This window comes from Bubalus kerabau, chromosome 7 (assembly GCF_029407905.1).
Source record: "Bubalus kerabau isolate K-KA32 ecotype Philippines breed swamp buffalo chromosome 7, PCC_UOA_SB_1v2, whole genome shotgun sequence".
NCBI lineage: Eukaryota > Metazoa > Chordata > Mammalia > Artiodactyla > Bovidae > Bubalus > Bubalus kerabau.
Genome location: NC_073630.1, coordinates 47626048 through 47649370, shown reverse-complemented (window position 1 = coordinate 47649370; position 23323 = coordinate 47626048). Strand labels below are relative to the sequence as shown.

The window sequence follows — 23323 nt, the reverse complement described above, 5'->3', positions numbered from 1 at the left end:
ATTAATTAATGGAGAAAATTTATTGTAAAAAAAAAAATGTAGCAATTCTAAATTACTTGTTTCCATGCATTTGGATGCCCTATCCAACTTCATTCTACCAGACATAATTTGGCAGGTTTTATTTTCAGAGAATATGTTGGCACTTGTATTTTAATTCAGTTATTAATCAATGGGATTGTAAAATACATGAGATCTAGGATTTCAGACATTATTTCAACTACTCACCCACAAGTGAGCAACATTTATTAAGTGTCTGCTCTTATGGGGCTTTCTTTTAGGTAAAGGTGAGGCTACAGAGAAGGACAGGGCATTATTTCTAATCTCAAGGAACTCAGGATATAGGAGGGGCAATGATGGAAATTAAGATAGCTGCAAAATCTGCCACTTACAACATGTGTTCCATACATGGATCACCTTTTTCTTTACATTCTCTACATGGGGTGAGCAAATACATTTCATCATTCTTGCCTGTTCCAGTTGTTTCATAATGATTCCTTGGAATTCATTGTCAAAATGATTCTGAAGCTACGGGCAGATTCTGAAAAGGCAAACTGTGAGTGATGTTAGTCTATGAGCAAAGGAGAGTAAGTGAGAGGCATGTGCCAGGAAAGGACACAGCCTTTGTACTGAGAAGTGGGCTCTTAGGAACATTCCCTATGCCTGCCCCTAGTTCTGATTTGGAGAAGGCACTGGCACCCCACTCCAGTACTCTTGCCTGGAAAATCCCATGAACGGAGGAGCCTGGTAGGCTGTGGTCCATGGGGTCGCAAAGAGTCGGACACGACTGAGCTACTTCACTTTCACTTTTCACTTTCATGCATTGGAAAAGGAAATGGCAACCCACTCCAGTGTTCTTGCCTGGAGAATTCCAGGGACGACGGAGCCTGGTGGGCTGCCATCTATGAGGTCGCACAGAGTCAGACACGACTGAAGTGACTTAGCAGCAGCAGCAGTTCTGATTTAATAGTTCATGATTTTCCTGTTCAGACATAGGATCTGTAAATGCCATGCTTTTTGATTGATGGTGTGAATACAATTAGATCGAAGCATTGTTTCCAGGGGGTTAAAGAAATAGTGAATAAAGACCTTTCAAAAGTTTAATGATGATGTCTAGATATTTATTTTAAAAATAATGGTGATGATAGCTAACATTTGTATATTACTTTGTAGTTTACCAAGCACTTTCACAAATTGGAAACAACCTAACTGTCTGTGAATGGAGTATTGGCTGAATAAATCAAGGCACTTTCATACAGTGGAATACTAGGCAGCTATTATATAGAATGATGTAGATCTTTATTTGCTGATATGAGATAACACCTATGATATGTTTTTTTAAAAAACAGGTTTTAGAACAGTATATTGTATGTGTCTAACCCTGTTTAAAAATTATATTTTCACAGACACATCTATATCTGTATGTAGATATGGCATTGAAAGCAATCTGGGAATTTACAGAACACAATGTTAATAGTGGTTGTCACTGCTTACTGGGATATAGAGGACTTTTACTATCTCTTTTCCATCTTTCTGCATTTTCTGAAAAACTTATGATGAATGCTCATGAAAATAAAAAAAAAAAGTCATCCATTAAAAAACTTAAGCACATTAACAGATAGATCCGTATGATGACTCCAAGTGTAGGTGTTATCCATGCTTTACAAATGAGGGGCCCAAGATCAAATTGACTGCCAGTAGTTAGATTTACTTGGAGAAGGAAATGGCAACCCACTCCAGTACTCTTGCCTGGGAAATCCCATTATGTGTTAGGCAATGTTCCGATTGATTTACATCTATAAACTCAATTATCACTGTAATCCTTTGAGGTAGGTCCTATTATTATCTATATTCTACAGATGAAGAAATTGTAGCACAGAGAGGTAAAGTAAATGTCAAAGGTCACACAGCATGTGAGCTTATAGAACTAGGATTTAAAACCAGTTTGCTTGACTTCAGAAGCCATGAGCTTCGCAATTATGCCATACTACCTGATAGAAGGCTCAGGGTGGGAAGAGTAGCCTTGGTAGCTGAAATTAGCTCTGCTGGCTTCAAATTCTGTTCCCATATCACTACACACTTGCATGTGCCTCTTATTTTGTGCTTGTCATGGCTTGTCAGCGCATTATCTCCTGATCTCAGCACGGCCATATCTGGTATAATTTATTTGCATGCTCGTGCTCAGTTGTGTCCTGCTCTTTGCGACACTGTGGACTGTAGCCCACCAGGTTCCTCTGTCCCTGGGACTTTCCCAGCAAGAATACTGGAGTGGTTGCCATTCCTCCTCCAGGAGAACTTTCCGACCCAGAGATCAAACCCGTGTCTCCTGCATTGCAGGCGGATTCTTTACCACTGTACCACCAGGGAAACTCATAATTTATTTAGGTGACTTCATAATAAATTTCTTCTGGAATTCAGTATTGAGAAAAAAAATCACTCTTGACTCCATGACAACATTTATACATATATCATCTACTGTGTAGATTTTGAATTGTGCTGCTACAGAAGACTCTTCAGAGCCTCTTGGACAGCAAAGAGATCAAACCAGTCAGTCCTAAAGGGAATAAGACCTGAATATTCATTGGCAAGACTGATGCTGAAGCTGGAAGCTCCTATACTTTGGCCACCTGATGCGAAGAGCCTACTCATTGGAAAAGATGCTAATGCTGGGAAGGATTGAAGCCAAAAGGAGAAGAGGGTGGCAGAGGATGATGTGGTTGGATAGCATCACTGACTTAATGGACATGAACTTGGGCAAACTTCAGGAGATAGTGAAGGACAGGGAGGCCTGGCGTGCTGCAGTCCATGAGGTTGCAAAGAGTCAGACATGGTTTAGTGACTGAACAACAATAACAATCTACTGTATGCCAGATACTTTTCTAGAAACTGAGATAAAATAGTGAACAAAAAACAAAGACCCCCCCCCCCACCAATCTTCATGAACTTTATATTCTAGTGGAAGGGGACATAATATAAACAAAATATACAAAATTTAGAAAACTGATAAATGCTATGAAGAAAAATATGGAAAGAAAGGGAATATTAATGGCTGGTGCTGGAGGTAAGACTGGAATTACAGTTGTATTGGAGAGTTCGGAGAAGTCTTGTTTCCTTTTACTGAATAATGAATATTTAGCTAACCCAAGACTTTTTTATTTTTGTCCAAACTGCCAGGAAACTCAAGTAAATTCAGAACTCAGTTGTAAAAAAATAATGCATTTCAAGTTTATACCGAGTGTCTACTTCCTTTCTCCTCTTAACCTGATTTGACCTGGTTTTCATTTTTATAGTCTTGTTTTATATGTCTAACTTCACTTGTGATCCAGGATCCCATTTTTAGAAATAGGTAGGGTATACCTTTTAAGTATCAAAGAAATGAATAGTCAATGAAAAGCACAAGAGAAACCAAATAGCCCATTTTCCTAGAGTTCAGTGGAATCTCTCCTTCTTTTTCCTCATATTGACAGTTGAGTAATCTCATTTCTGATTTAGTTGGGGACTCTTCCTCTTCTTTTATTGCTTTCTTCCCAATGCTCACTACTTTCTCTGTCTCTGTCTCTTTCTCTCTGTCTGTCTCTTTCTCTCTGTGTTTCTCTTTCATTCTCCCTTACTCTGTCTCTATCTTTCTTTCCAAGAAGTTTTAGACTTGTGTTTCTTGGATAGAATTGGTCTTTCTTCTTTTAAAGTACAAAAATATTTCCTCTTTTGTTTCTATAACCTTTTTAAGTGACAGCAAAACTTACTAAGACCGTGATGATACCTAGCAGGAGTTGTGACTGTTGATGGATGTTGTAGTTTCCTCAAGTAATTAAACTACAGTTATTTACAAGGCTTCATTTAGAAACTGTTGCAATATATAGTTGGTGTTAATTGATGACAAATTCAAGCTATTTATCAATAATGCAAGATATTTATGTCAACATCTTCTGTTGCTATGCTCACACTTTTAGCTCTGAGATCTTGAGAAACAATACTTTATTCTAGCCTCAGTGCCTGGACAGTGACAGAAGACACTGGTGTTGGCTGACATCCAGGCAGCTATGTTCAGTTCAGGCCATGTTGACCTGTAGTTAACATAGTATCTAGTCCTTAGTCACAAAAAAGAGAGAGTTTTGTTTTTAAATATGATTTTGAAGACCTGTCTACCATGCATGTTAACAATATTTCTCTTTGGTTGTTTTACTTGCTTAAGGATAAGAAAAAACACTCTCAACAATTAGTTGTATGGGGTTAACTTATACACACAACTGGTATTCAAAGTAGATAAATAACAAGGTCCTGCTGTAGAGCACAGGGAACTGTACTCAATGTCTTTTAATAATTTCTAATGGAAAATAATATGAAAAAGAATATGTATGTGTGTATATATATATATATATATATATATATATATATATATATAAATTGAATCAGTTTGCTGTATGCCTGAAACTAATGCAACCTTTAAACCAACAATTCTTCAACAACAAAAAAAGCAAACAAAAGCCCCACTCTCAACACATTTCTGTTGATTGAGTTCATAATCATAGTCTCAAGTTTTGGGAAAGTTTTGGAGATGGCATCTTTATGCCTATGACAAAGCCTTTGCTAGGCTATGGGTATCATATTGTAGTTGTTTGGATATGTCAGTCTCTTCTACTACATTTAAGGACACAAATTATGTGTTAATCAAATTCGTGCTTAACAGTGGTGATAGTTGGTAGATGATTGTGATCAATAACTATTTGAAGAATAAAGATGAAAATTTATGTCCATTTGATTGTCTTATAGGAAAGATATGGAAAACACATAACCAATTCCTTAGTGGTATAAAGAAAATCTATAAATTAAGTAAAAGGCTTAGAACGTGCCTGAAATATAGTAAGCATTCAATATAATTTACTCCTTACTAATATTATTTATTATATGATCTGAGTGTTCTTAGGGGATAGCAGAGTGCTTGACATAGAGTTCACCTTAATAAGGATTCATTCAAGCAATGAACATATGAACAAATGAACGCAATCTCTTCCAGAAGAGATTAGATGTCCATTCTCTTAGCTTGCCTAGCACCTCCTGCATTGCTTTACTCCAGTAAATTCTACTAATATAATTATACTTATTTATGGATCTGCTCACTTACCAGCCTGTGGTGATCCAAAGGGAGGACTTTTCTTCTTTATATTCAGTCTGGAGGCCCGCACAATCTGCAGAATGTGGCAGGTTCTCAGTGCATGTTTTGTGAATGCATGGATGTGAAGGTGGGTGAATGAATATGTGTCTCCTCCATGATGTTCTGTTAGCTCAGAATAAAAATAGTTTGGGTGGATACCAAGAAATAGGGAAAAAATGGCCTACCTTGCTTTAATAGCAATGGTGGCAGTTTAGTTGCATCTGACTCTTGCGACCTTGTGGACTGTAGCCCAGCAGGCCAGAATTCTGGAGTAGGTTGCCATTTTCTTCTCCAGGGGATTTTCCTGACCCAGGGATCAAACCCAGGCCTCCTACACTGCAGGCAGATTCTTTACCGATTGAGCTACCAGGAAAGCCCTTTACATAGCTATAGAATTCTAGTATTTGTTCCTTCTCAACAGATGTTTTTTAAGTTGCTTAGTTACCATTTTGGACCTATGGACATAATGGTGAATAAGGCAATGCCTTTATCTTTATGGAGAGTGTGTTTTAAATATCTTTGTGCATTATTTTATTTGCATTTTTCTCTTCTGAAAAGTCCTAATTTACTTTTGGAATTTCATTAAAAATTATATTTATAGGCTTGTAGACATTTTGCTAGAAGACATTTGTTCTAATACTGCTTCCCTGGTGGCTCAGTGGTAAAGAATCCACTTGGCAATGCAGGAGATGTGGATTCAATGCCTGGGTTGGGAAGATACCCCTGGAGAAGGAAATGGCAACCCTTTTGAGTATTCTTGCATGGAAAATCCCATGGACAGAGGAGCCTTGTGGGCTAACAGTCCATGGGGGTCACAAAGAGTAAGACATGACTAAGTAACTAAACTACTACTACTACTGCTGAAGGGCCTGCATTCTATACGCTCTTGGTTACACGTGTGTGGGATGTCTAATCTCTTCTGGAAGAGATTGCATTCATTTGTTCATATGTTCATTGCTTGAATGAATCTTTATTAAGGTGAACTCTATGTCAAGCACTCTGTTATCCCCTAAGATAGCAAAGGGGGGTCATTGACTACTAGTCATTGGCTAATTATACTTTCTAATTATGTGTTTCTTGGTTAAATTGGTTAAGGGGAGGAGGGGAGAGAATGAGAGATTTGAAGAAATTGATATACATGATTAGGAAGGCTGGCAAGCCTAAAATCTGCAGGTCTGTTGGGCAGACTAGCAGGCTGAAAACTACAGACTTGAGGCAGAGTTCGTTCCTCTGAGGGCAACCTCAGTTTTTGGTCTTATAGTTTTCAATTGATTGGATGAGCCTTGCCCATATTATGGAGAGTCATCTGCTTTACTTAAAAAGGTACACTTACAAAATACCTTCACAGTGATACCTAGACTAGTGTTTGAAGAACTAGTCACCATAGCCTGGCCGAGTTGACACATAAACAATGATCCTTTATGAAATCCGCCTAAGAGCCTAGGCATAGATAAGGAAATTAAGGCCCAGAGAACCTTCATACCTTTCCTCAGGCTGTATGGCTGTAAGCCATGGTCAGCCTCAGAATCGATTGTCTGGGGCTCTGTCTGTCATGTTGCCTCTCAGCTTGGCTTAGCAACGGAGAACCTGCTTTTGAAAATGCCATCTCTTCACCTGGAATTCTGGCTCTCTTTCTTTGAACCTTTTCTAAGACATTTTTCTGCTTAAAAAGGTAGTTTCACATACTGGGTAATTTTTCAAACTAACCTTGATGACCTTTGTGTGGTTTAGTCTTTTCACTTTGTTATTATGCAGTTTGTGATTTTTACGTTTGTGTGTGTGTGATGGAGTGGGACAGGCAGTTCCTGAACAGTGCTCAGAACTGCATTTCTTTAAAAACGAGTGCTTTTCAGAAGCTACTGGTATGTATTTTAATATACATTTCTTGATGAGCTAATTCATATTCACATGTCATAATTTCTCTAGTCTATGGTGGATGTTGTCCATCTTTCGCCCAATGGAAAATCATTGATTAATTATATTTCAACATATGTTTCTTGATTAAATGCATGATCCTTTATTCCAGTTTGTTTGTACTGTGTGCTCAGCTGCTTTGGTCATGTCTGATTCCTTGCTACCCTATGGACTGTATCCCTCCAGGCTCCTCTGTCTATGGGATTCTCCTGGCAAGAATACTGGACTGGGTTGCCATGTCCTCCTCCAGGGGACAAACCTCAGGGATCAACCCCCAGGGATCAAACCCCAGTCTCTTATATCTAGTGCACTGGCACACAGGTTCTTTATCACTAATGCCACCTGGGGAGCCCCCTAACCTAGTTTATCAACATGTAACAGCAGAAATTGTCAGACTTATGGACCATTAGGAAGATCATCAGGTAACTATCAGAAATTGTTGGTGATATAAATAATCAGGACTATGATTGTATATCATGTCTGTTGTCTCAAGATTTCAAGTCATCACCACAAACTTAATATGAGAAGTCCTATTAGAATTACTTTCAGATATCCTATTAGAATTAATTCATATCTCCAGCCCCACAAGATCATATGCTCCTTGAGAGAGGATAGATCATATTTTATTCATATTTGTGAGTAAGATCAGTAGACAATATCATTATCTTGATAATCAAAAGATGATAAAGGCAATTTTCCACTGAGTGTGCCCTACACTGTGCTGGGTGCATATAGAATGATTTCAAAGCAGGGAGATGGGAGAAAGGCTCTGTTCTGATAACACCTGCTTCTCCTTCCCCACTCTCTTCTGGGCAGCCTGGGCTTCTCTGTTCTTTGTCCAGCAGATTCTTGTACAGCTGCCCTGGACTCATAGATTCCATCATCCCTATTAAACGGTGGGCTCTGTGAGGCCATTAGCCAGCTCTCATTCCACTACGTAGCTGTAGCACATTGCAGTTTTAGTTAGCAAAGATTAAAAACTCTGTTAGCAAAGGGAGGCAGTTCAGTGTAGAGGTTAAGGGCATGCACCCTGAAACTAGGTTGTTAACTTTTAGTGTCTCTTTCTCCATCTGAAAAAAAGGATAGCAAAAGTTCCTATTTCATAAGATATGTATACAAGCATTTAGAATGGTAGTGGGTACATGATGGACTTTGCAGCTTGGATTGTATTTTTTTTTTATTTTAAACTGCCTATTTCCTTTTTAAACTACCTTTGATTTTCTATCTCTGGTCTAGTTACTTCCTGGAATTTCATAGGTTAAAGATTGATTTCCAATAATATCACATAAGCAGCTGCATCCCACCACCTGGTTGAGAACCAGATCTTGGCTCTCACTATCTTTTATACTTCTTTGTATTTCCCTTAGCAGGCTAACTCTGGACCGTGGATGATTCATCATTTGTCACCAGGCCTTTTTATTTTCTAGTCCCCTTAGTATTGAGGAAAGCTAACATTTAACCAAATACCTACAGGTGCCACGCTAGGTATTCTCCATGAGGGCAGTGGTGTCATCCTTACTTTATAGAGGCCCAGGGAAATTAAGTGTCTTGACTCATTTCAAAGAGTCGGGGAGTATCAGAGCCTGATTCTGTCCCCAGGTCAGCCCTATTTAAGGGGAATGTTACCTCCCCTTCCTTATCCTTCCTCCTTCTGCCTCTTACTCTTCTGGGGACTCAGCAGGTACCCCCCAAAGCTAGAGGAATCCACATGCCGTTTTCCATACATGTATGCCTCTTGCAGTCATTTATTCGGGATCCCAGAACTTTCATTGGCGAGCCCATGGATGGATGAGCAAGGTCCTGGCAAACCACATCTGTTTTGCTTTATTTGCACGTTGGCAGCCACACAGAATTACCCAACACTACTCTAAACTAGTGAGTAGGGCACTCAGAAAAGCAGGTCACACATGCAAGGGCACACAAATTTTTCCTTTGAAAGATGATTGCATTTATTTCAAAGAATGAGATAATGCCATTTGCAGCAATGTGGATAGACCTAGAGATGATCGTACTAAGTCAGACAGAGAAAGACAAATATCATATGATATCATGTTTATGTGGAATCTAAAAAAATGATAGATATAAGTGAACTTATTTACAAAATAAAAATAGACCCATAAACACAGAAAACAAACTTATGGTTACTAAAGGAGCTGGTGAGAGTAGACATAAATTTGGAGCTTTAGATTAACAAATACCACTATATATAATAGGTAAACAAGGATCTACTGTACAGCATGGGGAACTATATTCAGTATCCTATAATAACCTATAATGGAAAAAATCTGAAAAATAATACACATACACACACACACTAAATCACTTTGCTGTACACCTGAAACTAACTTAATGTTGTAAATGAACTATACTTCAGTTTATAAAGTGGTTAACAAAAAGTGATCATTGGAGACAGCTACTGTGACAAAGGTTATAACTCTACTGGATATCTCTACTCATGTGTAATTTAGTGATGGGTTCACTTATTATTTGAATTACATGTGGACCTAGGAAGTAGAATTAAGTGAAAGTCGCTCAGTTGTGTCCAACTCTTTGCGACCCCATGGACTATAGGCCGCCAGGCTCCTCTGTCCATGGGGATTCTCTAGGCCAGAATTCTGGGAGTGGGTTGCCATTTCCTTCTCCAGGGGATCTTCCCAATCCAGGGATAAAACCCCGGTCTCCTGCTTTGCAGGCAGATTCTTTACAGTCTGAGCCACCAGGGAAGCCTATCTGAGCCACATGTGGGGCAGGGGCCTCTAACATCCTCAGAGGACCTGTCTGGCATTCTTGTTCTAAGCTGTTTATACGGTAAATTAGATCTGTTTTCAAGCCCCTAACTGACCCCCATCTTTTCTCCCTCAGCACACATGCCCTTGTTCTGTTTACATGTGGGTGTGTTGATTGATTGTGAGTCCAACCTTCCACTCACTCTTAGACAATAAGCAGTTTTAGGGCAGAAAGTTTTATGATCTTACATAGGTTCAGCACCTGGGATGCTGGTGGACCATCTTTTGGACATAGTGGATTCTTACTGATTTGTTGGCTCATAACAGCTGGCTGGTTCCCCTTTTATCCTGTGTTCTATGCATTTGCAGATACATACATATATATGTGTATGTGTGTGTATATATATATATATATATATTTTTTTTTTTTCCCCCCATGCAGGTATCTAGGTGTAGAGAGATTGGTGATGTGTGTCTTCCTCTTTGCTGTGGCACTATAGCACAGAAGTCGTCCTTTGACTCCAACTCTTTTTAGCAAGGACTTTAAGTTTTAATTGTTATCTTTAGGATTGACTTTATCTACCTTTACAAGGTGGGAAGACTGTGAGCAGTTAGTACTTAGTAGGCAGAGTTCATGTGGAGGAGAAGGAAGTCTATCTCACACCCTTGGGCAAGTCTCAAGTTACTGTCTGAGACTATAAATAACAACTGTGGACATGAATTACAGAGACAGATTCTTCATGGATAATTTTCCAAGCAGTAAGGTGTTTTCTTTCCTCTTCCCTAGTCCTTTTTCAAGTGATGGTGGTTACTGATAATATTTACAAAAAGAATATATGAATTCTGAGAATACATTTCTCCTCTCCTATTTCACCCATTAATTTGTTTTATTTATTTTAAACTCTGGGCATTTCTACAGTAGTTTTATGATGCAGATATTCAGCAAGAGCTTTGGTGCATATGAGTGATCTAAACTTCACATTTTCCTTTTTTTGTTTGTTTGTTTTGTTTTTTGATTGTTTTTTTCTGAATGGGAAATTACTGCATTTTACCCATTTCTACATTTTCAAAATTTTGATTTTTCATATTTAGTCCTTAATGATTTTGCCTGCAAATACCTAAAGAAGATGCTTGAAGCTGGAAAATATAGATATTGTCTGTCACTCCTTCTTTTGAAGCAAGTGACATTTGTTAGCAATTTGTACTATCTCTTTGCTCATACCTTTGCCCAAACTTGCAGTGACTAAAGCATTGGAGATAAATTTAGGTATCACATTTTTTTCCATTTAAGAGTTTTCAAGATTTTTCTTTCACGTGAAACTTTGATCTTTAAAAATGCCTCTGTTACACATTGAGTTGAGACTCACTGTAATCTCCAAGCTGAGTTGTCATTTCTACTCTCTCTTCTCTAAGAAGGCAAGACACCCCCAGAGAGGGAAGCATGAAGTCTGGTCCTCATTCACCTTTGCATATTCATAAATCTCAATGTCTATTCCATCGGCCTGTAGGTACAGAAACTTTACTGCATACATTTTACTTAACAAAAAAAAAAAAAAAAAAAAGCTTTAGGAAGGGAGAGACAGGGAGGAGTGGGAGGACAGAGAAATAGTTGGATCTGAGAAATCAGACAAGGAAGTGGGCATTTGTGTAGCTCCCCCTGCAGGTGAGACCTGGATTCTGCAGCCACTTTCCTACACACCCTGAACTTCAGTGGAATCCCATGGTTAAGCCTGTAAAGTAGGCATTGTGTTCATTTTCTAGATGGATAGATGAAGACTCAAAGAAATTAAGCAGTTCAGCTTGTGGGATGGAGGTGTAGAGGTGGTTTTGTACTCGTGTTTGTGTCTGGCGTTCCTTGCTGAGGGCACGGTCTTCACAGACAATGTATTCTATGTCCATCTGAATTAGATTCTGCTTCAAAGTGTTTGTTCTTAGCAGCTTAATTTACATACCTAGAAAGGGATCATGATTATGAACTTGGCTTAATGCTCTTTTAGAAAGTGAGTTTCTTTTTATAAAATCATTATCTTCAGACTAGACCTCAAAATATGCAAAACCAAAACACGCACGTTTCATTCCTATTCAGTTACAATGAGTATGGTTTTGATTTTTTTTTTTAGGCATTGTGGTGATGGTGGCCATGGAGATTTCAGAATTAATAACACATGTCTACCTCCCAGGTGACCATAGTCTGTCCCTGTTTGCCTTTGTTCCTCTACGCTCTGGGAGGTGTGAGGATATCAGAGCACACAGTCTATTCTGGCTTTGAACTCTGGGCCATTGACTTTGGAACCTGCTCCTGTGAATGATGGCCTTCTAGTCCACCAAGTGACCCAAGGACTTGAGGTCTTAGTTATAACTGTTTCAAAACCAGCACCACAAAATTCTGCAAGCCTACATTGAAATCCATTCAGTGGAGTTTGTTTTATTGATATTTCATAAATCACAAGAGATTAGAAAACCATGTTTTTTAGCCTTTCTTTCTGGATACTTTTACCACAGTGAGTTTTGAATGGCCCTAACTTATGCAGCCTTTTTGTATTTGTCCACACTTCAAGCAGAGTCTATAAAATATATATTGTAAGTTTATTCAGTTATTCGTATTTAGAGTCAAGGTTCCGGTCTATTTGCTGAGTTCTGTTCTAGAGAGAGATAAACACGTTGTTTGTACTTCCTGGTATAGATTTGTAAGAGAGTAGATATGTGGCATGGAAAACATTTTTTGTAGTGTGATTTGCCATGTGGCCTTAAGATGTGTTGTAATCAGGCCTTCATTTGCAATTGCCACCTTCAGAAGGAGTCTTAATTTCATTTAGGGAAAAGAGTAGAGGGAAAAGAGTGGCCTTGTAATGAGGGTTTCTTTTTCTCAGGGGATGCTCTCAATGATCTGAATCAGACACCCCAAGTTAACTTCAGCGGTTGATCCACAGAAAAAGGCACATTCCTTTAAATGATTTGCAAAATCACATTCAAAGAGACCTGTGGTATGGTTACTGCTGGCCAGAGCAGGGTACCATGTACTGACTGTATTCCTGTCTGAGCTCTGCCTTTTCTTAACTTGCCTGGCAGTTTTAGCTAAATGAGTTTGGTGTTTGCTTCTGAATGTGAAGCTCTGGCCCCCTTCTGCTTAGTGGAGAGACTCCTAGATGTCTAAGTTATTTGACTTTAAGGCACAAGCAAAAAATGCCATATTTCTGCATAGTCTGCAGAATATCTTTAGTCAGACAAGACTGACTTCAGGTTCCAGGTCTCGCACATACCAACTTTTTGTCTTTAGAAAAGATACCCTCTCTAAGATTCAGAATTTATCCCTAGAATTGACAGAATATTAGTATTTGCTTCTCCTGTTAGTGCAAGAACTAAGTGAGATAATCCACAGAACTACACAGTACACTGCTTGGCACACAGCAAATATTCCCCAGATGTTAGTTATAATTTTCTTATTGCTATTATTTTTACTGTATGTCAAAGAAGTGTGGACTATGAATGTTAGAGGTAGAATGTTCTCTAGAAATAGAAAAGACCCTGTTCTTTGAAAGCTGAAGAAGGAGAGGGGGAAAAAAGGAGCCCCGTACTTCATTTCCCATCCTTCAAACTTGTTTATTACAGTAGTAGGTTGCCATGGAAACTTTCGGGATTAAGATGGTATTATTGAGTTAAGCATTCAATAAACACCTCAGGAAAGAAATCTAAGACATGTATGCACACCGTAAGTAGTTTTCAAATGAAAGGGTTATTTGGGGGCAAAGAGGGGATGGCAGTTACTGACTTGCTTGTCTCATGGAGTTGCCCGAGAGAATGACGATCGACTTGAAACTGTGATCATCACCCTGCTTTTGCCTCTTTGAGGGCCGTTCCATAAAGTTGTCAGTAGTTACAGCCAGAATTTCAAAATGGGAAGCTGCTCTTTACGTACCAGGGAGTGTGGCTTTCCAAAATAGATTCTGAAGTCGAAAAGAACTCTGAGTGTTTTTTGAGAAGGGCTGACCTCCTTTCATGCCACTTACTGTGAATTAAAGCTGCGAGGGAGAACTAGTTCGGGCATGTGGTCCAGCACTTAGAGCCGCCGCTGCCAGGGAACAAGATTTGTGTTTCTAAGGAGATACAACAAAAAGGAGAATGCTTCAAGAGCCAGCGGCTGTCAGAGTGTAAAAGTATCTATGTTCAGAAAGGGAAACAGAAGTTGAATTAAGTAATCTTATACAGAAGTTACAGGGTGCCCTTCTGCTAATAATTCCTAAATGCAAAAGCAAATAGTTGTGGTCACAAAGGGCTTAGTACATCTCAGCTGATTTGAGTTCTCAGACTCGAACTGGATGTGATTGGTATTGACCTGCCCTGTGCATGTGATTTTCAGATGGTCTGACTCTTGTCTGTCATTTTCTTGGGTTGTATTAGTAACAGAGACAGAGGGTGACATATTCCAGCAGAGGTTTAGGCAGCCAGTTGACAATGAGAGGCGGAAAACTCTCATTCTACCGACCAGAACAGCAAAACAGAATCCTCTACCAGTGTCTTGAATGCCAGTGTCAGCCCATTTGCAAATGTTTAATCAGTGATTAGCATGGAAGGATGCCCTGGATGGATTCCTTGGATAAAGTATCATCACAGGACAGAAATCACAGGGAGAGTGCACCAAGGAAAAATTACAGTACAGCTATATTTACTTTGTGCCGCTGCAGTGGGGTTTTATTTTCCACAGTTGGAAAGGGAACCACCTGTCTGAACTGCTGATGTCATAGAGCTCCCTCGAGACACAGGGCTGTTGGAAAGCACATGATATTGTATGTATTTGCTCTTACGTCCATATCAGGCTAAGATTGGGTTTCAAATCTGTGCCCTATTGTGGAGTTCATTGAGCAGTGACTCCCAGGTGCCCTCCCACGTCACCATGCCCTTGTGAATTAAAAAGTCGCGTGTGTGAGCCCCCATCGTGAGTGTTCCCTCGACCTGCTGTGCAACTATTTACACTGCAGTAAAATGAATGACATGCATCCTAGGGGTTATCATTTATGGACTCAGTTCTGAAAGTGAGTATGGAGAGACATGGTCTCTGCCCCCAGCCTCCTGCTGATGTCTTGGCTTTTATTTTCTTTCTAATTATCAGGATTTAAAATATATATCTTTCTCAGATTTGGAGGTTTCATGTGTGGATTGTTAAAGAGGAAAAAAAAGAGAATAGAATGAGTAGCATTAAAACATATACATTACCATGTGTGAAATAGATTGCTAATGGGAATTGCTGTGTATAGAGCACAGGGAGTTCAGCCTGTTGCTCTGTGATGACCTAGAGGGGTGAGATGGAGGGGGTGGGTGGGAGGCTCAAGAGGGAGGGGATATATGTATACTTATGGCTGATTCACATTATTGTGCAAAAATCAACATAACATTGTAAAGCAATTATCCTCCAATTAAAAATAAATTTTAAAAATTTAAATTAAAAAAGAATAGGATGTGCCAATCTTTTAAATTTTTGCTTATTTATTTAACTTAATTTTTTTGGGTGTAGCATGTCACTGTGGGGGAATTGTTATGGAATGAATGAATGCCTAATGCCTAATTTGGAAAGGAAAAGGCTGGAGAGTATGACCATGCAGCTTCAAGGCACCTATTGAATTATAATAATTATTTTTTAAGATGCTGAAGTGTTGTATAACCACTGCTCCAATTCTTTGTATCTAGGGTAGAATCAAGCCTTTTAAACATAGCTCCTTAAGGCAACATAAAGGCCACTGCATTGCACAACTCCAGGGGGCACCATTTCCGTCGTCATCCAGGACTCACACTCGTACCATCCTGCTGACTATATGTCCAATCCCAGAAAATATGATGCTATTAACATTACTCAAACATTTCATAAGAATAGAATTGTTACCAATGATTGCAGAAGGCATGCTATCAGTGAAGTTGTTCATTATTTTAATAGTACCATGCATCTGAATTTGAATATCTTTACCAACTTGCAAATTATATGGTTGTTACACAAAGTAGGTAGAAAACAGAGTTTCTGAGAGTGTAAATTACATTCTTGGGCCACATCAAATCAATGTCCTATTAGGGATCAGAACCAGGGTTCTTAATTCCCAGACTTCCCATGATGCACCTCAATTAAATTAATATTTTAAATGATGCTTGGTACTTTTCCTCAAATCTTAGGAACAGAGTAAATAGGATGGGCTAAGACCCCCTGGTTCATCTAATCTTTCCCCTAGTGTAAGATTTTCCTCTGAACCATTAAAAGTGTTATAATATATGATTGATATTAATTAGTTTTCTGTAAAGTACTGCACTCCTTAACATGAACTGAACTAGAAATAAATATATTACCATGAATTAAGATTTTATTAGTTGCGAAGAAGAATTGGATGAAGGCACCTATGTGAAATCCTAAGTACAGGCATCCAATTGAATTAATGCCAGCACTGCCTTGAGATTAATTTGAGTGCTGAATAAGAAAGAGTATACCATAACATAACTGTGTTTACTGAATCATTTTTGGCATCCAAAACTAAAACTACATTATAAATGCAACAACAGGCTTTTCTCCCTTGGAAGAGAGTAGCGAGTGCATTTTGTAATTCAAGTGAATGTTACCCACTGAAAAATGCCTCTAGTCCCCAGGAAGAGAACAGGCTTCTTGAGGACCTTGCATACTCATCCCTCAGAGTTCGCCTACTTTGTTCTGCTCTGGCCTTCTGCAGCCTGGTCAAGTTTTGGAATATTATCAGCTCTATTTTCTCTCTACCCTCCAATCTGGAGCACCTGGTTAGACCTCACTTTATAAGTTTCCATCTCATTATTATGTATATGTTTTGAAAAGGTATGGAAAGTGTTGAAAAGATATACGGGGTTGCCTCAGGGATGTTCCTGATTATGTAAGGAGAGTGGATTATACAGCATTTAAAACAGGGCTGTGAGAGAATACAGTAAAGCTCCAAGGATCACTGTTCACTAATGGGGATGGAAGTGATGCGCCTAGAGGTGAGTCCTGCTGCGCTCTGCCCTAACACCCCTTTACATTCTGAAAGCCGCTGACTCTCTAGTCACTCATTTTATATGCATCTATATCACTTACTTGACAGTGAGTGCAAAACTTTAGGCCGCCACTGCCAAGTAGGAAGATTATGGCCATCATATATATACTTTGAAATTTTCTAGTAGCCACATTTACAAAAGGTAAATTTAAATTTAATAACATCTTTTATTTTTCACAATATGTTCAAAATATTATATCAACGTGTCATCACTATAACTTGTTAATATCTTCTATTCAGTTTTTCACGTTTAAAATTTTGAAATCTTCTGTATATTTTGTATTGACAGAACATCTCAGTTTTGACTAGACACATTTCAAATGCTCAGGACCATGAGTGGGTAGTGGCTGTTGCATTGGACAGCACCGTTTTCAAAGTATATCCCTACTTGGCAGCATATCCTGACACAGAAAAATTACTTGAAAGAAAAAAAATACCTTAAATATCTAAAATAAAATATAACATATCCTTTACATCACTTTATCAATTTCAAAATTAATTGTGTAATTGATCACAAATTCCAGAAGAATGTGAATGCTGAGACGATTTATTTGATGGGCCACTGGTGGCAAAATTGACTTTATATTGAATTGTTTTGCTTCTGTGGCTTTGTTTTCCATTTTTGCCCCCATAGATAGCATCATTTTAAAACATGATTTGCTACTTGGCGGGTCTTCTCGGATTTGCAAACTCATAGTATCTTGTCAGTTTTCAGGCCCCATATGGATGTCTTGCTTCTTAACAGAGAAACTCTTGAAAGACTTTTAGCTCAGATCACTTTTTTTCACTGTATCAGTTTTTTTTTTTAATTTTATTTTTGAACTTTACATAATTGTATTAGTTTTGTCAAATATCAAAATGAATCCGCCACAGATATACATGTGTTCCCCATCCTGAACCCTCCTCCCTCCTCCCTCCCCATACCATCCCTCTGGGTCGTCCCAGTGCGCTAGCCCCAAGCATCCAGTATCATGCATCGAACCTGGACTGGCAACTCGTTTCATACATGATATCATACATGTTTCAATGCCATTCTCCCAAATCTTCCCACCCTCTCCCTCTCCCACAGAGTCCATAAGACTGTTCTATACATCAGTGTCTCTTTTGCTGTCTCGTACACAAGCTCAGATCACTTTTGTGGCCAGCATCATGGAAACAAAAACTGCTCTCTGCAATTGCTGCTTCTGATCTCTTTAGAAGTAGACCCGGGTCAGGACTGGTGTGAGGTCGGTTTTCCCTTTCTTCACGTACAGACATTTGACATCCTAAAAGTGTAGGTGATGATTCTGTGTGTGCACCCAGAGAAAGTCAGCTGAATGTAAGACTTCAAAAGAAAGTCTGCTCTGCTTTGTTTCTAGAATGGTTTTTAGATGAGGAAGCCAGGAAAGAGCAGATCTCTGTATTTACTCTGATGGTGCTTGATTTTCAATGAGTTTTACATATTGGTATGTGAATAACAGGTATCATTACTGAGTACTTATTATATGCCAAGAGTTAGGCGCGCATACATCTCATTGAACCCTAACACCAATCATGTAAAGTAGGTATTAATATTTATATTGCCATTTTCACAGCTAAAAATGAGAGATCAGATAATTAAACTCACTTGGATTCACACAGACAGATGTATGTGTATGCTAAGTTGCTTCAATAACATCTGACTCTCTGTGACCTCTGTCCATGGGAATCTCCAGGCAATGGGTTGCCATTCCCTCCTCTAGGGGATCTTCCTGACCCAGGGATCGAACCCACATTTTTTATGTCTCCTGCATTGGCAGGCAGGTTCTTTACCACTCTTGCCACCAGGGAATCAGATAGATACCCAATGGCAGATCTGCACTGACTCACCCCAAAAGTTATGTTCTCAGAGAAGAGGACCAGGTTTTCACACCACGTTGATGACCCCCTTTAATAGTGAACTTTAAACCAAAGGCAAAGTACTAAAGTTTATAAGTTGAAAGTTTTTTTCACTTCATTTAAGAAATACATTCAGAGAAGTGAGTCAACCAGAGACAATTATGTGATATTGCTTATACGTGGAATCTTAAAAAAATGGTACAATTGAACTTATTTGCAAAACAGAAATAGGGTCACCAGTGTAGAAAACAAACTTATGGTTACCATGGGGGAAGTGAGGGGGAGGGATAAATTGGGAAATTAAGATTGACATATACACACTATCCTAGATGATCTCTTGCATTGGGGGCAGATTCTTTACCATCTGAGCCACCAGGGACTCATATATAAAATAGATAACTAATAAGGACCTACTGTATAGCACAGAGAACTCTATTCAATACTCTGTAATGACCTATATGGGGAAAGAATCTAAAAATAGAGTGGTTACATGTATATGTATAACTAATTCACTTTGCTGTATATTTGAAACTAATATAGTAAACCAACTATACTCCAATGAAAATTAAAAAAAAAAAAGAAAGAATTCAGATACTTAATCCTATCTCATCTTTTGATAGAATATAAATTTAGACAATTGAAATGGCTTTGTCCAAGGTCCACATTGGGTCTCTTGATTCCTACTCCACTTCTGATTGTCTTTGTGGTTTATTGGCTTCTTTAAGGTTAGTTAAACATTCAGAATTTTTTTAACAGGAAGGTAGCAAACTTTAAAATTTGGAGTATGGGAAGATTTTCTTCTCTTTCTTCTCTATGCATTTTAGACTTTTTACTGACGTATACTATGAATACTGAAAAGTGCATATATCATGAACTTTCACTAACTGACCATATCCATGGAACCAGAATTGACAGCAAGAAATAAACCATAACTAGCTTTCTGGAGGGCTTCCCAGGTAGCTCAGTGGTAAAGAATCAATGCAAAAGACACAGGAGACAAGGGTTCCATCTCTGGGTCAAGAAGATATCCTGGAGAAGGAAATGACAACCTGCTCCAGTATTCTTCCCTGGGAAATTCTATGAACAGAGGAGCCTGGCAGGCTCCCATCCATGGGGCCCCAAAGAGTCTGACATGACTGAGTGACTGAGCAACCACAAATATTTCTGAAGCCCCTTGCCCACACCATGCTCACAGCTTCTAACCAAACCAAAGTCAGTCTCTAACTTGACTTCTGGCTTAATAAACTAGGTGTATCTGTTTCCGTACTTATTCATATAATGGCTAGAGTAATCATCAAACATATACTTTCTGAGTGTGTCTGGCTTATTTATCTTCACATTATATTTGCTGGAATAATGCACATTTTCACGTATAGTAGACGTTTTTTTCATTCTCACTGATGTATTTGGCTATACTTTTGAAGTGTAAGAATCTCAACAACCATAATATTGCCAGTGGAATTAATAAGTTTATTGAACTTTAATTACTATTTAAATTGCTTTTTAAAAGAGTATTAAGCTTACTTTTATTTGATTCAGTCTAAAACAAAATAAAATAACAAACTCAATTATGGAGCCTTAGCGGTCGCAATGTAAGGTATATCCCAGCAAACCACTCTTGTCCTGTGTTTTTACGCAATATTCAACATAGGGTAATATAATAGGGAAAACAAAGAGGGCACAGTCTGAAAATACCCGCAAGAGACTGCCGAGTTGGAGTTCCCACTAAATAGCTTTGTATGGCTGTGTAAAAGGTTAGGTGTGGCCTATTTTTAGGTACCCTACATGGAAATGGATGTACTAAGATGGATGGTAGAAAGTTATACCTCGGGAGTTGTCAGAAATTTTTGTTTTGAAAAGAGGTAGGAAAAGAATCCTTTCCGATCATCTGCTTGGGGCAAAGTACATCCTGGGCTCTTTAACGCTTTTGAACTGTTGAAAAGGGAAACTTGTAAATTGCCTTTTGGAGATTTGTTTCCCAGGCCCAGAAATCAAGCTATCTTATGTTAGTTTTCTTGTTTCTCTTTTTCTGGGTGCAAGAAAATGGGAAGTGTAATCTGTCTTGTGAGAGGATACTGCTGGGGTGTCCAGCACTGCACGTGCTGGTGGTTTATCAAGCACCTTTTTCCTTACCGAGGCTTATCATTTCCCTGGTTTTCCTCCACTATTACCAGGGCTCCTTCTCCAAATGTTCTGTTAGAGGAATTTAGTATGTCTGAGGCTATTCATTCAGCACTAAGGGACGATCTCTAAGTGGATGGTATTATTTGGCTCTGAAGCACAGATTTTCCTTCTGCTAAATAGGGTCGTATGTACAAAGAAAAGAGCTAAACAGGACAACTGCCTAACTTCCAGTGATATATCAACTATTTATCCTGTGATACATCCTGATTTAATATATTTGCTAATAATGCCAGGATAGCATATGTTAGGCATTTGTCCTTCTTTTCTATATCCACATTCTATAGTAACATCTCAGATGATCTTTCTCAAATTAAAAAAATAAAAAAGAAATGGTAAGGTCTCCTTTTACCAAATACTATGAGCTTTTTATTTAATGGGCCGAGTGCTCTGGTAATAGGAGGCAGGAATGTTACTTTAAGCTCTTATTTCCATGGACCTTATTCCTATTTACAAAACCCTAAATTTCAGATCCATCCACCCTTCTAAATCTTCTCTCTCTGGGTAACATTATTTCTTACCCATTGTAAAACCAAATCACATGTTAGTTGTTCAATTACATCTATATGCAGGCATAAGTGAATAGTCACTATCACATCCACTGTGTGTTTTTCATCCTTACTATGCAAGCAGGGACCTGATCTTCAACGTGACTTGTACCATTTAATAGAGTTAATGATAAACAAGATGAAATCTTGCTATTTCTCTGGGGTAATGACCTGGGCTTTGTAAGATCCTCGGATCTGTAGAAGCTGGTCTTCTTATGGGCAATATTCATGAAAGTATTATATATTTCCAGTTCTCATCTATTCTTTTTCTGGAATGGTTAGGAAGTTTAAAGATCCATATTTCTATGAGAGTGTGTTTTTACTTTTCCTACACATTCTCCCTGATTTCTAGTTCCTTTGAACAGTGCAACATTTGCATTCACCCTGTGCAAAGGAGCTTTCCCAAGTCTCCTGTCTCTGTCAGGGCAGAGACATCATGCATTTGAGAGTTGACAGGGATCTTAGATATAACTGAATCCGACCACCTCTATCGACAGATGAGGAAACTGAGGCTAGAATCATTAAGTGAACTGCCCAAAGTTGAATTGCAGAACCCATGTCCTTTCTACCCTCTTTTTCCTTCCTTTCTGGGCTAAATCAAGATCCACAGAGTCACTCGACTTATCAAGAAGACTTGAGCCTCATGTCATCACTTGAAATCTCATGAATTTGGCCTTGGTTTCAGCCCTGTGAACCATCTTCTCATGAAAATTCTTAATGGTCACAATAATGATCACCCAAGTGTAGGAAGAGTAATTTGCAGGGAAGATCCATAAAACTGCAAGAACACTAATTTGAAGAGGCTGACAGTACCGCTTTCACTCCTGTGGAGATGGTCAGCCTTCTAGGGGAAAGGGGAGGTCAAGGTCTCATGTGACATTTGGAGAACCCAGAATGAGGTTCCTGCCCAAGAACAGGGCTGCAACGTGACAGCATTTACACAGGTGGCTCCGCATTCAGGAACAGATTGTGCTACAGAAATTCACTTGCAAGTTGCTGGTTTGAAACTTGGACTGCATTTTTCACACCAGTCAATTTCAGTTGTCTCCTATCAAAGCCACATCTCCAACAGCTCTTCCCTTCTTCCTTCTATAACTGCCCCATCTTATTCCCAGCTGGTAAAAATCCCTTCTTGAGAAATTTTCTTAATACTTTAGTCACACCATTCTAAAAGTATTTACTTTTTTTTCCCCTTGGTATGTGCTTCTGAACGCCATTAGATGCAAGAAGGGAGAAAAAATATGATGAACAAATATAGATGCTTTTGTATAAATAACTGAAATCTCCTTAACTGTACCAAGGATAATTGCATTTTTCAATGGAATGTTTGTTTCACTTAACTGGTGACATTTCAAGCTGACAAACAAAGTATAGATGGCCATGGCATCTGGGGTCAGTGATTTGGGCCCACCTCTCAGGCAAACTTAATAGCCGAAAGCTTTCTTTTCCCCAGAATTCAGAGTGTTTTTCAGGGGGCCAGATAGTAACTTCTCCCAGCCTTGCATCCTGAGTGGAGTGGCTATTAGACTAGATAGGCAGAAATGGTTTCCTTTTAGGTATATGATGAATATTGAGGTTTATAGTGGATATCAGAGGCTGTTTCTATTTGTTACATTCCCTGTACGTTAAGAATGCATAGTTATAAGTCTGAATCTCTATATTTCTTTAAAAAAATGAATAGTTTTATTCTTCTGAATATAAAAGCTGTACATGTTTATCTCAGAAAATTTAAAAATTATAGAAAGACACATATATTCACACATACAAAAATTTAAAAGAACTTATGTCATTGGCCACTATTAACACCTTGCTATGTTTTCTCCTTATCCTCTTTGTGCTTCTGTTTTTCTGAGTGTTATTTATATGTAAATTTTTGTGACTATAGTTTCTTCAAATATAATTTTAAACCTTAAT

At 38.6% G+C, this 23323-nt stretch overlaps 1 protein-coding gene across 4 annotated transcripts in view; it reads left to right on the top strand.

Annotated features, from left to right (window-relative positions):
* The window catches only part of PPARGC1A (PPARG coactivator 1 alpha), a 410292-nt gene that overhangs the window by 274310 nt on the left and 112659 nt on the right, over positions 1-23323 (top strand). The window contains exon 1 of one of the 4 annotated variants that reach the window (XM_055588149.1): positions 14680-14819. The exons of the other annotated variants lie outside the window; for them this stretch is intronic. Within the exon in view, the coding sequence (XP_055444124.1) occupies positions 14802-14819 (18 nt within the window). The 5' untranslated portion in view covers positions 14680-14801. Of the gene's footprint in view, positions 1-14679; positions 14820-23323 lie in introns of those variants that run through there. 4 annotated transcript variants of the gene reach the window in all.